The following is a 14850-nucleotide window of genomic DNA, read 5'->3' on the forward strand; positions in this document are numbered from 1 at the left end:
AATCGTTCAAGTACTTTTGTCTTTTACATTCAATCATTCTTACTACTGATATAAACCACATGCACACTGGTTGTTAATTTCATTACTAAGAATATGGTAATGATAAATATATAGAACGGAAATAGCAAAATCCTTGCAAAAGTGACAGTAGCCTTCATGTATTAATGAAGATTCAGTATGGACAGTCGAGCAACCGCAAAGGAATCATCTGCAGAGGTTGATGCTGTGAACTACCGAAAACTTTACCATCACGTCATGTCATAATTTAATCCTGCTTATTTATCCATGTTCAACATTACAACTTAAACATTAACCTCTTCATGTTGCTGCATTGATCTCTGAGCCACGTAAAATCATCGTTACAGATGAAACAGAAGAGGATCAGAGTTGGGCATTTTAACAATGAAACACACACTACTCTTAACAGGATGTTTAACTGAGATACAGTATCTTTCGTCCTATCCAATACCAAACCAGTCAATCAGAGCGCAACTAGGCTACTGATTTATGTTCATCATACCAACAAGCTTCGAGAAATAGGTATCACGAAGAAGTGTTAGTGTCGACGGGTGTGTCATCATGTGCTCCCCACTCAGTCCAAGACCCATCATAAACTGCCACATCATGCTTACCAAGTTTATGAAGACCCTGGAAGAGAAAAGAAAATGAGAAGAGGCATAAACATTTTTTCTATAAATATGAGTAATTCTGATCAAAATAAATAGTTATATGAGTAACTTTCGGAGAGATACTTACCAATGCAAGAATGCAAGCAGTTACACCAGTGCCGCAAGAAGTAACAATAGGGCTATCCAATGTGAAGCCTGGGTGGTCAATTAACTAATTTATGTTGAAGATATCTTCAAAGTTGTAATCAATTGAATATGTAACCACTGAATAAATTGTACACAAGTTCCGCACTGTGTAAGGGAAAACAAAAAGGACAGAAACAGAAAATCAGTTACCCACCAGGGGAAGAGGGGGAAGTGTTTAAGGAGATTCCACTCGAATCTCAGAATGAGCATGGAAAAAATATACTCAGTTCAAGGCTTCCAGAAAGTATAAGAGGATACACAAAGATGACGAAACGTCATATTGCCATTATGACGAAGACCTTTTTATTGGTTATTCACCGTAATCAAAGCATTAAGATAGCTTCTTCAAAGAGAGAGAGAGAGAGAGAGAGAGAGAGAGAGAGAGAGAGAGAGAGAGAGAGAGCAATTTGAAGTGATGTTTGAAATTGTTGTCACTACATTTGAAATGATGTTTAGGTGGAATGGGAGTGAACAATGTAAAGGAATTCTCATTGTAATGAAAAAGAAACTAAATTACTGACAAGCACCATATATGAATACAATGGCTCATACAACGAAGTATATAGAACATTAAAGAGATGAACACATAAACTTCAGCAAACAATTATAATGACACACATCAGTTCTTACCTGCTTCATCAATTTTTTTTTTCAACTCGTCTTTAGGTAAGAGTGTCTCTGAATCATCCAAAAACTGTATAGAAACAACACGTGTTAATCAACCACATGGAGAATAGCAGCCATAGATTTTATACACATGACACTTTTTTCGGTTGGTAATTCATAAGGATCAAGACTTTCAGGCAAAGAGCGATTAAAATTGGCTGCCATATGAACAAATGACTTAAAAAAGATGAAGCATCTAGACAACTCCCTTTACTAGGAAGAATGGTTATAAAACTTATACCTTTAATTGATTGAGTTGACTCAAATTTTGAAAACTCAGTTTATAACCATTCATATTACATGACCAGGACCAAGCTCTGGAAAGACCTAATAGTTGACTAAAATATATTTTCAGGAAATGTTTTCCTTGCTAAAAGAAAGAGCTCTGCTTTTTCAAAATAAATAAGGAACCACATTTCCTTAACTGTTAGTAAAACTATTAACTTCCTGGACCAGTATTATAATCAAACACCCGCTGAATTACTACAGACCTTAGGGACACATCATATGAAGAGGAATGCACAACCACAAGATCTATTTACCTCAGGAAAAGGAATGCACTTGCTTCCAGGTACATGACCACTTCTGATACCTTTCCTAGGCTCCAATGCAGTTCCATCGAACCTACAAGAATAAACCTCCATTAAATTCTCTCTCGTTACACAAACTGTTATAACAACTTACTCAAGATCGATTGTACTAAACCAATTCTATGATGCATGAGCAAGGGTCTGCATGTACAGCTCATAATTCTAGAGAATACCTGGCCTTTGATCGGGCATCTATATGTTGGTGAGTTCTTTCCTCAACATTTTTTCTAACCTGGAAAACTTATCAGGAAATAGAAATCTGGGAGTTAGGGAAAAAAATATTACAAAACACAATTTGTACAGATAAAGTAATAAGTCTAAGGGAAAGGTGACAAGCTACCGTAAAGTCCCACAATGGGAAAAAGAGAGAGAGAGAGAGAGAGAGATAAAAGGTGCAAACTTTAGCAGAGTTCACATCATTTCATACCACATTATATTGTCATGTGGACAATACTACTAGCAATAGTGTTTTTAACAAACATTTGGCGTTCTGTAGTTGTTCCAAAAACGTCATATTCACTTTTGCAAAATACCATAACCTTGTTTTTTTAAAACTCAAATTATATATAACAGGTAGCATAAAAGTTCTTGAAAAACTGGCATAAGCGTGCACACTGATACAAGGGTGGATGTGGCTCATGTGAGAAATACAGCTTCAATTATATTTACGACGAGAGAAAACAAACCTGCTCAAGATTCCAGACAAGATGTGGCTGAAACTTAGTCTGAAATGTGGTTGGACCAACCTGCAGCACAAAATTGTGAAATGAGCAAACATGACTTTATAAGCCACTTTAAAAATCAATACAAGTTAAATAGCAAAAATAACAGGTAGACTCGATTTAGTGGACGTAAGTAGCTCATATATTTCTGCCAAAAAGAATGCTAGAATATCAAAAGTAGTAATGGATTCGTCACCCTGCAGTCCTAGAAAGGACAAACTAAAGTTTTGAACTCGGACAAAAATTCCAGTCACTAGCAATAAACAATAAGAATTGCACAAAGCTACAAACTCCTCCATTACATAACAAGTGTTGATGCCAGAAGATACAACATACACGGCAAGACGACAATATTATAAGAAAGAAAGAAAAAGGCACCCGTTACTTCCAAAAGTAATTCAGAGACAACAAGAACATGTTGAGTTTTGGACAAATAGTAGGCCACACTAAGGCACCATGGTAGGTATATTTGAAAAACAAAATGTCAAAAATAAGGAATTCTGCTGAGAACTTACCGGCTGTCCCTTATATACTTTCTCTATTGCCTCACTGGCAGCACTAGCTTTCAAAATAGAATCACCAGAAGCACTAGATTCAACGTCATATTCAGATGCACGCCATTTTGGCAAGCCTCCATCTAAAACCCAGATCCTATCATGGCCAAACACTCGGAACATCCTTTCATTTAACAATGAATTGAAGCATTAGTTGGTGCCACATGATTAAAGGTGGGAAATACATTGTTTAAGTAGCATTTTAGATGAGTTGCATAACTTACCACCACACACGAGCTGCACTGAAGAGCCCTTTCCCATCATACACAACTAGATCGTTTTCATTCTCAATGCCAAGAGCAGAAACAGCGGCAGCAAAGGCTTCCTCAGATGGTAGCATATGTGGTAACTGAACAAACAACATCAATTCTAGATCATGAAGATATAGAAAAAGGAGACTGCAAGATTATAGCAAGTAGCATGTGCCTGCAGAGGATGGCACACATAGACCTGGAACTTCCAACGTCCAGAGCTATTCACCGGATTAATATAAATCATACTCCTCAAATTCGTAATGGAGATCTAAAGAAGACTGTCTTACTACGAGAAACAAATAATTTACTGATAACAAGACAAGGATTGCATAATTCATAAATGTACTTTACTGGGAAATATAATAATATTGTAATTATTAGAGGTTTTAAGGTCTTCTGGAAATTAGGATGAATGTGGTATAATAATGTGACCTAATTCAGAGACTTTACTCCAGTATCAATTGATGAAACCTATCTCAAGAGGTAAATATATATATATATATATATATATATATGCCATTTGCTAGACAAAGCAGAATTTTGCATCTTGTACTCTACGGCTTACGTTTGTCTGAGTAAAAGTGTGCATGAGCACACGAAAAACAGAGAGAGTTGTGAATCATGTAAGTTAGGTAGGTTCATTTTATCAGGTAAAACAGATGTCTTAATCATCTAATTAAGAGGAACCTTGGGTTACTATTGGTATACATTCACACGTCCAAAAAAAGTATGTTTAGACAAAATCATATACTAAACCAAAGATGTCAGTTGGGATAATAGCAAAAAAACAAAAAAAAAACACAAAAAACAAAAAATCAGAGAGAGAGAGAAGGAGAGAAACCATCTCACCTTTGACGTGCGATCTGATATTCCATCTACGTCAAAGAATAGGGCACCAGGAATATGAGCAACCTGTTATGAGAAAGAATTAGGGTCTGCTAATCAGTACCACATAACAGCACTTGCAAATAATAATAAAAGTAAGAGTTTATAAATATCACAAGGGAGAATAAGGAGCAAGTTAAGCACCTGATACTCTTGAATAGGATTCCTTTGCTCATCTGGCATGTACCAAGATGCATCCAATACCTAAATTAGATATTTAACTAAGGATTACCAACATTAAAACGAGATCGGAGAAATAGAAGAAAAAAAATACAACAAAACAAATACACATTTGCACCATAGAAGATGAAATAACATGGAGCACCAGGCATAAAATGCTAATATCTTCAAATATTTCCAGGTTACACTGGAGAGGGGAAATTGCAGTTGATGAAAGAAAGAAGTAAACAAGCCAAAACATGTTACCTTAAGGTTAGACTCCCTGAGATTATAATAGAGCCAGTTATCAGAAATAGTAGACTCATTTGTAGATGCAAACTGTGGTCTTGCCCGAGTTATTGTTGAAGCCATACAACAAGGTACAAAACCAGATGCTCTATATTTTGTATAGGAAGAGTCAGCTCGTAAGAGATCTGATCCTTTCTGCATTGGTGGGGAAAAATATATGATTAGCTCTTGCCCCAAAATAAGGTTATACATATACTCAGTGAAAGGCTTGAACTCACTATGTGCATTACTAAGTTGATTACTTCACTAAAAATGGTACCAATGCATAATAGATAAATATATGCAATCTTATGATCATCAGAATCAGGGAAAACAAAAGGTCCAACAATGAAACCTGACCTTTGAGGGGGTAGAGGATGAACAACCCGGGATAAGTAGCGACTTTCACAAACTTACTCATAAAATGCAAATTTAGCCCAAGAAATACTGGACGGTTGATGAAATTACGTAAACAAGATCAAGACTGCTAAACAGCCAATTACTAAAGAACTATGGAACATAATAAAGCTACCTTATATCACAACAACAACCAACCAAAAAAATATAGGATGTAAATAGGAAAACATTCAATAAATCTGTGATTAGGGGTCGATGAACATAGTCAGGAACTGAATCCATTTACTGAACAAGCATAATAATCACACCTTCACAACAGTACACTATAAACTACAAGTCATTAACTGAGTAAAATTATGCGACCCCATGTTAATAAACCACAACAAAACGCCCCAAACAAAACGATTTGCATCTCCAATTCACTGATACTTAAAACCCAGATAAAAACACCGATCAAACAAGCAAAAGATCAAAACTTTACACAGATGGCATCACAACATCAATAAAAATTAAAAAGCAACAAACTTTACATACAAAATTGAAAATAAGCACAAACCCAGTACACGATTACTCAGAAAAAGAAGTAAGAGAGATACTTTACATTTATCAGGGAAGTGAGGATTTGGGGCTTTGCAGAGGGAGAGTGTGCAGAAGAGTTGAGAAGGCGATGAGCCCCACGAGTCCTTGCGAAAAGAGCTGAAGCCATTCACTGACAAAGTCATAAGACAACAGAAGTAAAAGGGTTTTGGCAACCGATCAAAGTGAGTGAAATAAAAACCCAAAGAGGGCAAGAGGGGTTTATCCTGCGTCGTCTGTTGTGGAGTGTAGGGTTTTATCTCCAGCTGTTTATGGAAGACAAGACTTCGGCTTATCGTCATTTACCTCGGAGGGTTTGGACTCCGAAATTTGTTTTTTTAGAAAGAATATCTAGACAGCCATGAGATGACTCGTTGGTTGGAAAATCCCCCTACAGTGGACAAGAACCGAAATGGGTTCTAACTTATTCCAAATTCGTCAAAACCTTTTACTGTCGACCTTAAGAAAAAACAATTTACATAGGCAACCTCCGTATTAAAATGGGTTTGTCTACAACAAGGTATGCTATACACACACTTGTGTGGGGTGAAGGAGGAGTTTGATAAAATACACAGTGGGTGTGAGAGGTTTATTTGTGGAGGAAAGTACTGCTACATGGTATGCAGCAGCATATAGCCGAATTCTCCTATTAAAATGACACCAAGAATTAACCGTCTTTAATCTACCAGTCACTGAAAACGACACCATAACCATGACACACCACGACACAAATTTAGAAATTAAAACAAAAATTTAAAATTTAATGTCATTGTATCACATAAAATCATTTTTTATTTGTAATAAATTATAAATAATAAATCAAACTTGTTAAAATCTTTAACTAATTATTCTAGAAAAAAACTTTTAACTCTTTTGAATTAATATTATTTCTCATATAAAAATTATACTTTATATATACTATAAAGTTAATAAGCCAATCTTAATTAATAAACGAGCCGAGCTTTTAATAAGCTCGAACTAGCTCGCGAGCTAAATAAGTCGAACGAGCCGAATACTTTTTGTTTAAGTTCGGTTCATTTTCAAGATCGGGCTAAATATTGAACTCAAATTCGGCTCATTTAACTTTACGAACTCGAGTCAAACGAACTAAAAACGAGCCGAACACAAGTCAAACACAAGCGGCTCGAGCCTACTTATAGCCCTAGGTGTTATCGAATGATGACCAATGTGAGTATTCATAATAGCATCACCTAAGGGGGCCCAAATGGAAGGATGAGGATGCACTGATGCAAGCAACGCCAAATAAATAATTTGTTGGTTAATGTATACAATATCAAATCATTTGAATGGACAGTGTAAATTGGGTCAAGATCCCTGACATATTCTTTCACAACCACGATGATCGACCATGATAAAAACATCAATGATAAAAGATTCTACCGACTACAAACGATAATTTGATTAATTTCCATTCTCTATTGACTTTAAAAAAAACAAACTGTAGTCAACTTTAAGCACCAGAAGAAAAGATAGAAGTCAACACTAAATTTAGCTTGTTCACAATATTATGATCAGAATGGTAGAGTTGTGAAAGAAATTGCAAATTGATATGCATATGCTCATTGCGGCACCCCTTGTCACATCACATAATGCTACACAAAGTTGCAACATTCACTGCGGTATCCAATGCCTTCATCGTTTGGCGCATTCTGGTCTGCAAAACCGACGGATCAAATATAGAACTTCTTCATTCATACACAAACATAATTTTTTGATTGAAGGTTTTGAGAACATTGATGAACAATGAAGACGAAGATTTGAGACAGGAAAAAATACCCGTCCTGGTCCACCTCCAGCTGAATCTGTGGCCTGCAATTATGCACTTATTTGATCAATTATACTGAAGCTGTTCATAGTAGCCTAAGCTAATTATTTTCACAATCTACTCAATAATATATACGGAGAACAAAACAAGCACAATTAAATTTTCACAATTTACTCAATAATTAAGATACAAATCGAACCATACCAGATTTGAAGAACCATATCCTCCTCTCTTGGATCTGAGCAACATATGGTTATCCATGAAGTAGGCATGATGGTGATCACTCCGCTGGTTATACCTCTGCCTTTCCGGCTTGGACTCATAGCATCCGGGACAAAGATCGTAAGTGTTTGAGTTCGCGTTGTCAAAGCACTCAACACAAGTGAAGTAGAGGCCGGTGAGACATATCCCGCAAACGCTGCACCAGAAGCTCCTGGTCTTGATGATGTAGTAAAACGTGAGCACTTCCATGAAATCCAGGGCGCCGTCGTGGTTGCGGTCCAGATCGTTGAAGAAGCTGGGGCTGATCCATTGGTTGCCGCTTTGGTAGAGAAATGCGGAGAACTCGTTCCAGTCAACTTGGCCGTCGCAGTTTGTGTCCATGGATTGGAAGAAGCTCCATGCTAGTTGCTGAATTTCAGGCGACCCGTTATTGTAATATGCAGAAGCTGCTTGACGCAACTCGTCCATTTCAGGGTCCCCTTTAATTTGAAGCCGTAGCTAGAGCTTTCTGGGCATGGATCGAATATATATTGTAGTGTGTACACACTATAAGGAAGTTGTTAAACTGCGACATAAAATTCTGTTGACTTCTTATAATATCAAGGTCTTCGCTTCGCTGTGTTGACATTGATTACATGTGGTGCAATGTCTTCTTTCTCATCAATTCACGTCAAGGGTGTCTGGTGATCGACAATTCGACGTCAATGGCTGTATTTAATTTTGTGCGTATATGGGGAGTGTGAATATCTTTTGCGTAGGATATCATGGTAATCTTAATGTGAAAGTGAAACAATGTCATTTCAAATTTGCAGTACTCACACTGTTTAACTTTAAACCTTAACATGGAAGTTACTACGTTGATACTAACACAACTATGAGTCTATGACCACAATGTAAAAATAATAATAAAAAATAAACTATGACCACAACGTGTCAATGTACATATATACGACAAGGTATTTTCAGCCAACATTTTTTTTTAATTTAATAGGACAAACTGGTCCTAATTTATTGAAATCAATCTAACAAATGAGGGGGACAAAAAACCTGACCTCCTATGTCTGATAAACTCTAACAAAGAGGATAAACAAAAGTTCAATCTGGAATGTGTACACTCACTCATGCAAAACCATATATATAAAAAACTCATAGCTAATAGCAAATCCTCAGCCAAGAAACTCTTAATTAAAGGACGAAATGAAGCTGGTAGCATTAGCAGACAGTTGTGAGACATCAAGAATAGAGAAAATAGACATATCATGATGCTTCTTGTAAGGATGAAAAGAATGCATAGCAGACTTTCTGAACAATTCCAAAAGATGACGTTGGGCTTCCAACACATTATAAATCTTACATTCGAAACACACCAGATTCCTAGTGATCTAAATAAACCAAATTAGATTACAGGAGACTAGAAACCAAAGTCGACGTTTAGGTTTTGGGAACGCTGAAACACCAACACCATTAAACACTTCATCAAGGGTACCCCAAGGCGAGAATGAATGAGAAAATAGAAGGCAAACCTATTTCCATAAAGCCACAATTTCAGAACAATGCAAAAGAAGATGTGTACCCGATTCCGCATGACTTCCACAAAATGAGTAACGAGATGGAAGTGAAAAATCTCGCCGTTGTAAAACACCATTAGTTAGTAAACGCCCATGAAAAGCCTTCCAAACAATAAGAGTTTTTGCGGGGTTGAATTGCTTTAGTCCAGATTACTTTACCTCAGTCTTTATGCTCATCATGATTTGAGAAGAAAACAAAAGCTTCTTTTACTGTCAGAATTCTTGAGGAGGAGTGCGGCCATAAAAGAGAGTCAGATGTGTGTGCATCAGGCAGAGCAATGCGCTCAATTTTTTCTGCTGCTTGAGAGAATGAAGAAATAAAATCTGCTGGGAGAACCCAATGAGAATTAACAATAACATCATTCACCTTAGCATGAAGTGGAATAGAGCCACTTATTCCAACACTAGTAGCAAGAGGCTCACCCAACCAATTATCTTGCCAAAAAGATATCCTCTTACCATCACTAAAACTCTTATGCAAAAAATTTAAAAACATTTGCCAAACTTTTTTGAAACCCAACCAGATTGAAGATCTCTTATAAGACTTTATAGATTGAAAACATCTTTCAAAAAACGAGTTCTAAGCAAAATAGAGACCGGAAATGAAGAAGACAGCATCTCCCAACATCAACCTTTAGTTTCATATATACTGCTATCCGAGTGAAATAGGATTTGGATGAACAGTATTATTGTTAAAGAATTCCACGACAATACGTACTCCTACATCTTTCCAGTAGCTTGACTGATTAAGTTCTGTTACGTTGTTTCTGTAATGACAGGTGGTTATTTTTGGCATCGTGACTAAGTCCCGTTAGCAGGCAAATATAGTACTGGAATTCATCTCTTTTTTATTCCAGTTTGAAACTAAAATGCATAGAATTGATACAAGTGGTTGAACTCTTTAATTTGTAAGTTGGATTATATTTTTCAATATCAATTATTTTAACCACAACCTACTCCGCGCCCCCCCATTGGCCATTCAATATCATTTTAAGTTTTCAGCAAACAATAAGGATGCTATGAGAGTCTTGATATATATATTGACCAGGAAAGCAGATATTGGAATCAGTCTCAACTAACTTGGCTGGAGACGAGCTCTAAATTCCTTGACAGAGCGCATCAGACTTTCTTTCCATGACGATATAATTAATAAGCATATATAGCCTCAAATTATTAATCAAGCATCTTTGTTTAGATTCAGTCAAAATACAACTCTGTTGAGCTTTAGTAATTAATTAGCTGTGTCAACTACAAGAAAAAAATAAAAATAAAAGGAGATCGATCGTGAGAGACTAGACAACTTGGCCCCTCGAAGATATGTGGATTATGTATAGAACAATTAAGCCTCGATCACCCTCAGACTCGAGTTTTCAACTTGTATAACTTGACATATAGTCCTGGCGTCTTGCCTAAATGTCTAGTGACCGGCCAGCGACCACAACGCATGCACCGATCCATCTATTTATTTTCAGACCTAAAATTTTATCGGTGTTAATTTTATATGGTGTTAATAATTCAATCTAATATAATTAAGAAATTTGGGAAGCATATATATACGTATATTTGTATGGAATGTTTTGGACGTACATGATTTTGATATTGCCTAACCCAGCGTAATATGAAAGCACTTAAGCAGAACAGCAAACTATTGACTATATAATATCGAGTAAACAAGAAGTACGTGCTGGTTGCTAGCTAGTGTTTTGCTAAATGGTACACGAAATGGATGTGTAGTCTAGCCTTTATAAATAGGCGGGCATGAGTGTGCTCCTAGCAATATAAGCAATTAATATAGGGAAAATTTGATTTGTTCGGCTGGACAACATATGTACGTAATATGTTAGGGATTAGCTAGCATCCATCGAACGGTCAAGCATTACTAGCTGCCGTCTAAGGGTATTATCTTGAGATGAGCTCAAGCACTGTGTACGTATATATAGTTTTCTTCATATGGAATGTAAAATGAAAGTAATTTATACAGCCCCGATGAAAGCAACTCGTGGATAAAGAGTTTGTAACGAGGATAATGAATATGCTATCCATCTTTTCTGTGAGTGCCCTTTTTCTAAACAGGTTTGGAATATTGCCGGTCTTGGTTCTAGAAGTAACTGGAACAATGGTCTCATTGCCACCTTGGACCAGATTCTGCTCAACCAATCTTATGATCATGATTTATTTACTAAAATTATTACTATTTGCTGGTTTATTTGGAAAGCCAGGAATGATCTAGTTTTTAGAGGATTAACTCCTAAACCTCATGTTGTGAGTTATGGTGCTGCAAATTTCCGTGCTACTGCTAAACATCTCCAGGCTGCTCCTAATAGTGTTTGTAATTCAAATCCCACCACCACTATTAAGCGGCAGAAACCTTCTAGTAGCATCATCAAGATAAACTTTGACGGTTCAGTTCGTGATGAATCTACGGCTGGAGGCTTTATCCTGCGTGGAGAAGACGGCCAACCTTTGTTTGCTGCTGCCTCTTCTTTTGGTAGTACTTATGTCCCAATAACTGAGGCCCTTGCCCTCAGATCTAGTTTGTTTGCTGCAAGGGACCGAGGCTATCGAAAAGTGGAGGGACGTTGAAGGTGATTCAAAACTAGTTATTGATGCGGTTAATGGAGTTATACAACCACCATGGCCGGAGATTACTCAAGATCGTTCGAGACATTTTATCCTCTAGCTCTGATTGTATTAGCTTTACACATATTTATTGAGAATTTAATTTTGTAGTTGATGCCATTGCCGGAACCTGGATATTCCTCTCTAGTTTGTTGGATTGAGGGAGTACTAATAGAGGCCACAAGAGTTTTTGCTCTTTGATATTATAAACTCTGGTTGTTACAGAGGCTTTTCGTCTTAATGAATTTCCTACTTAAAAAAAATAAAAAAATAAAGAGGGACAAAAATAAACAAGGAGGTGAAATTTTTTATTACTGGATCGATCACATATATCAGAAAGAAATGAAAAAGTACACAGAAGATAGAAAAGGAACCACAGTAGGTTTCCTCGATCGACGTCGCGATCGGATCCTCGATCGAAACACAACTTATTACAACGCCACTAGCACCGTGGCACTATCAATTCATCGATTCACATTATGGTACACGAAGCAATCAAACTTGCAACTCCAACTGCGGTTTCTAATGCACGAAATGTTGAACGCATTCTACTCTGCAAGACATAAGTAACGAAAATTAAAGCTTAACATGAATAGTAGAGGTGTCTTCATTTGTTGCTAGTAAATATACAAGTAAGAGAAGAAAAGGCCGAGAAACATATATACGTACCCTTGCAGGTGTAGCTGGAGGCTGCTGTCGTGCCGGAACCATTGCCTGTACATACAATGATTTTCTGATAATTCTATACACTTTAAGCTCAAATTGATATAACAACTTATTAGAGTTCTGCTTAATAACTTTCAATATCGTATATTTAAGTCATTAATGTTACACACTTACACTGCGCACTTGCAATCCTTGATTAAGTTTGTAAGAGATTTAAATAGTTTTCGACGTGTGGGTTTCTACATCACCACATATACAATTATACATAACCTTAATTTTTATTAACATGTATATTTTATAGATTATAAAAAGTGACATGCATGCATGCATACGTAGTCTATCTCTGAAACAATTAGATATCACGTACAAGAAAAAGGAAGAAGAGATTAATTATATACGACTATACGTATACCCTGCTTGCAGATGTTGGTGGAGTCTGATATGAAGTTTGTCGGGCTGGAGCTATTGCCTGTATAATCATTTGATAATTTGATTTCATCGAAAAATCATACGTACAACTAGCGCCATGAGAAATGATTGAATATACTACATCTTTATGTAAAATGTGTTACTTATATATACTACATATCAATATATACTAGAAAAGAAACATGCATGTCGCATGTGATACAAGATGTTAGATGTTGTTTACACTTTCATTTCTTTAAGATTGTCCTTATGATCGAGTTGCGACCATCGCTAATTAATCTTGTTTTGATACATGCATGCATGGGATCGATGAGTGGTCGACTATAGACATGTGCATATATTAATTTTCTAAAAACTGGATTAGTATACTAGAATTCATTTGCCCTACATGTAGGGTGTATTGTATTTTAGGTCTTAAGGGCTTGTTTTTTGTTACTATTTTTCGAGTTTTATCAATTTCAAAAACATGGTAATCAAGTTTTATATAAATGTTAAACTTATTTTTTATCTTCCATTCTAGCTAGCTCCTTCTTTATTTACATTTATAACACGTACCCTAGCTAGCTAGGTCCATTTTTAACTAAATGAAGTCGATCAAAGAAGAATATAATGTTCTGAAATCTAAGGTTTTACGCGCGCAACATATGTCTTCTTATTCAAGTGAATTTTAAATTGACCGGAATTTCCAAAGGTTGCAGGTTCGATTAATTACCTGATTCAGGTTAAGATTACCAAGAGCCTGTCTTCTCTTTGCCATGAGCAGCATATGATTATCCAAAAAGCCTGTATGGCAATGACGAAACTGCTTTGCGGCACAGATCGTATGTATTTGTGGCTCTGTCGAAGCACTCAACACAAGTGAAATACAGCCCCAGGAGTTGCACTCCAGTCACCACAAGCAGACCACCTGGTCTTGATGATGTAGTACAGTGTGAGAACTTCATTGAAGTCCAGGTAACCATCACCGTGTTGATCGAGGTCGTTGAATAAGTCAGGGACGATATCATAGCCACTTTGCTAGAGAAATGAGACGAACTCCGACCAGCTGACTCCACCGTCACCGTTGGTGTCCAACGATTGAAAGAATATTCGAAGCTAATACCTGGAGTTTCTGTGACCCATTGTTGTAGTCAGGGGCGGATTCAGCCCTGGCTTGACTCGGCTGAACCTCAGGTGAAAATGAAGCCCAGAAAAATAAAAATTCAACCATCTATTAAAAAAACTAAAACATCAGCACGGGTCTCTCTATGTCTTTCACACTTTCGCGTTTTCTTCTTTCAATCTCTCAAGACTTTCTCGTCTGCTTCTGCTGATATGCTCTTTACCCTCTTCTTCTAATCATCTTCTCGAGTTCTCGTTCAGGCCTGCATGTCACCACTCACCACTCGCCATTGTCCGTTGCCGTTCTCCACTTCCCCGCGCGCGCCGTTGAAGCTCTGGACCAGTCCACAGGTCTAGCTATTTTCCTCTAATTTCTTTAAAAATTGATGAAAATTTTAGCTTATGGAATGATTGATTTGATTTGGAATGATTTGGGATTTTGGGTATAGTTTGTTGGTTAAAATATTAATATAGAATGATTGGAAATTTAGAATCAAAATTGGGTGTTAGTATGTACTGTCTGTTACAAAATGGCTGGTGACTATGATCAGAGATTGAGTATTTTATTTACCTATTTGGAAATTAGAATCAAA

At 36.7% G+C, this 14850-nt stretch overlaps 2 protein-coding genes across 3 annotated transcripts; both read right to left on the reverse strand.

Annotated features, from left to right (window-relative positions):
• Window positions 1-133: 133 nt before the first annotated feature.
• On the reverse strand, window positions 134-6259 carry LOC126789370 (thiosulfate/3-mercaptopyruvate sulfurtransferase 2). Its single transcript, XM_050515516.1, has 12 exons — window positions 5892-6259; window positions 4913-5089; window positions 4631-4690; window positions 4451-4513; window positions 3572-3696; window positions 3309-3471; window positions 2758-2817; window positions 2245-2303; window positions 2024-2105; window positions 1446-1509; window positions 757-824; window positions 134-648 (listed from the first exon to the last, which is right to left on the reverse strand). Exons 1-12 carry the CDS (start codon window positions 5994-5996, stop codon window positions 544-546), a joined length of 1131 nt encoding a protein of 376 aa, XP_050371473.1. The 5' UTR covers window positions 5997-6259; the 3' UTR covers window positions 134-543.
• A 1059-nt stretch (window positions 6260-7318) lies between these two features.
• Window positions 7319-8513, reverse strand: LOC126789372 (uncharacterized). Of its 2 annotated transcripts, XM_050515519.1 has the most exons (3): window positions 7857-8503; window positions 7664-7696; window positions 7319-7541 (listed from the first exon to the last, which is right to left on the reverse strand). In XM_050515519.1, exons 1-3 carry the CDS (start codon window positions 8340-8342, stop codon window positions 7470-7472), a joined length of 591 nt encoding a protein of 196 aa, XP_050371476.1. In that variant the 5' UTR covers window positions 8343-8503; the 3' UTR covers window positions 7319-7469. The 2 variants fall into 2 exon arrangements, with proteins under 2 accessions (XP_050371476.1, XP_050371475.1); XM_050515518.1 differs by having other exon boundaries at window positions 7319-7696; window positions 7857-8513.
• Window positions 8514-14850: the final 6337 nt, after the last annotated feature.

This window comes from Argentina anserina, chromosome 3 (assembly GCF_933775445.1).
Source record: "Argentina anserina chromosome 3, drPotAnse1.1, whole genome shotgun sequence".
NCBI lineage: Eukaryota > Viridiplantae > Streptophyta > Magnoliopsida > Rosales > Rosaceae > Argentina > Argentina anserina.

What these genes read in the sequence shown, in the direction of transcription:
- LOC126789370 (XM_050515516.1), bottom strand. Translation starts at nt 5,996, where the DNA reads ATGGCTTCAGCTCTTTTCGCAAGGACTCGTGGGGCTCATCGCCTTCTC. An exon ending in AGTGCAGCTCGTGTGTGGTG is followed by an intron (nt 3,472 to 3,571) that starts GTAAGTTATGCA and finishes GTTAAATGAAAG; the next exon opens with GATGTTCCGAGTGTTTGGCC. An exon ending in AGTGCATTCCTTTTCCTGAG is followed by an intron (nt 1,510 to 2,023) that starts GTAAATAGATCT and finishes GTTTCTATACAG; the next exon opens with TTTTTGGATGATTCAGAGAC.
- LOC126789372 (XM_050515518.1), bottom strand. Translation starts at nt 8,342, where the DNA reads ATGGACGAGTTGCGTCAAGCAGCTTCTGCATATTACAATAACGGGTCG. An exon ending in GATATGGTTCTTCAAATCTG is followed by an intron (nt 7,697 to 7,856) that starts GTATGGTTCGAT and finishes GCATAATTGCAG; the next exon opens with GCCACAGATTCAGCTGGAGG.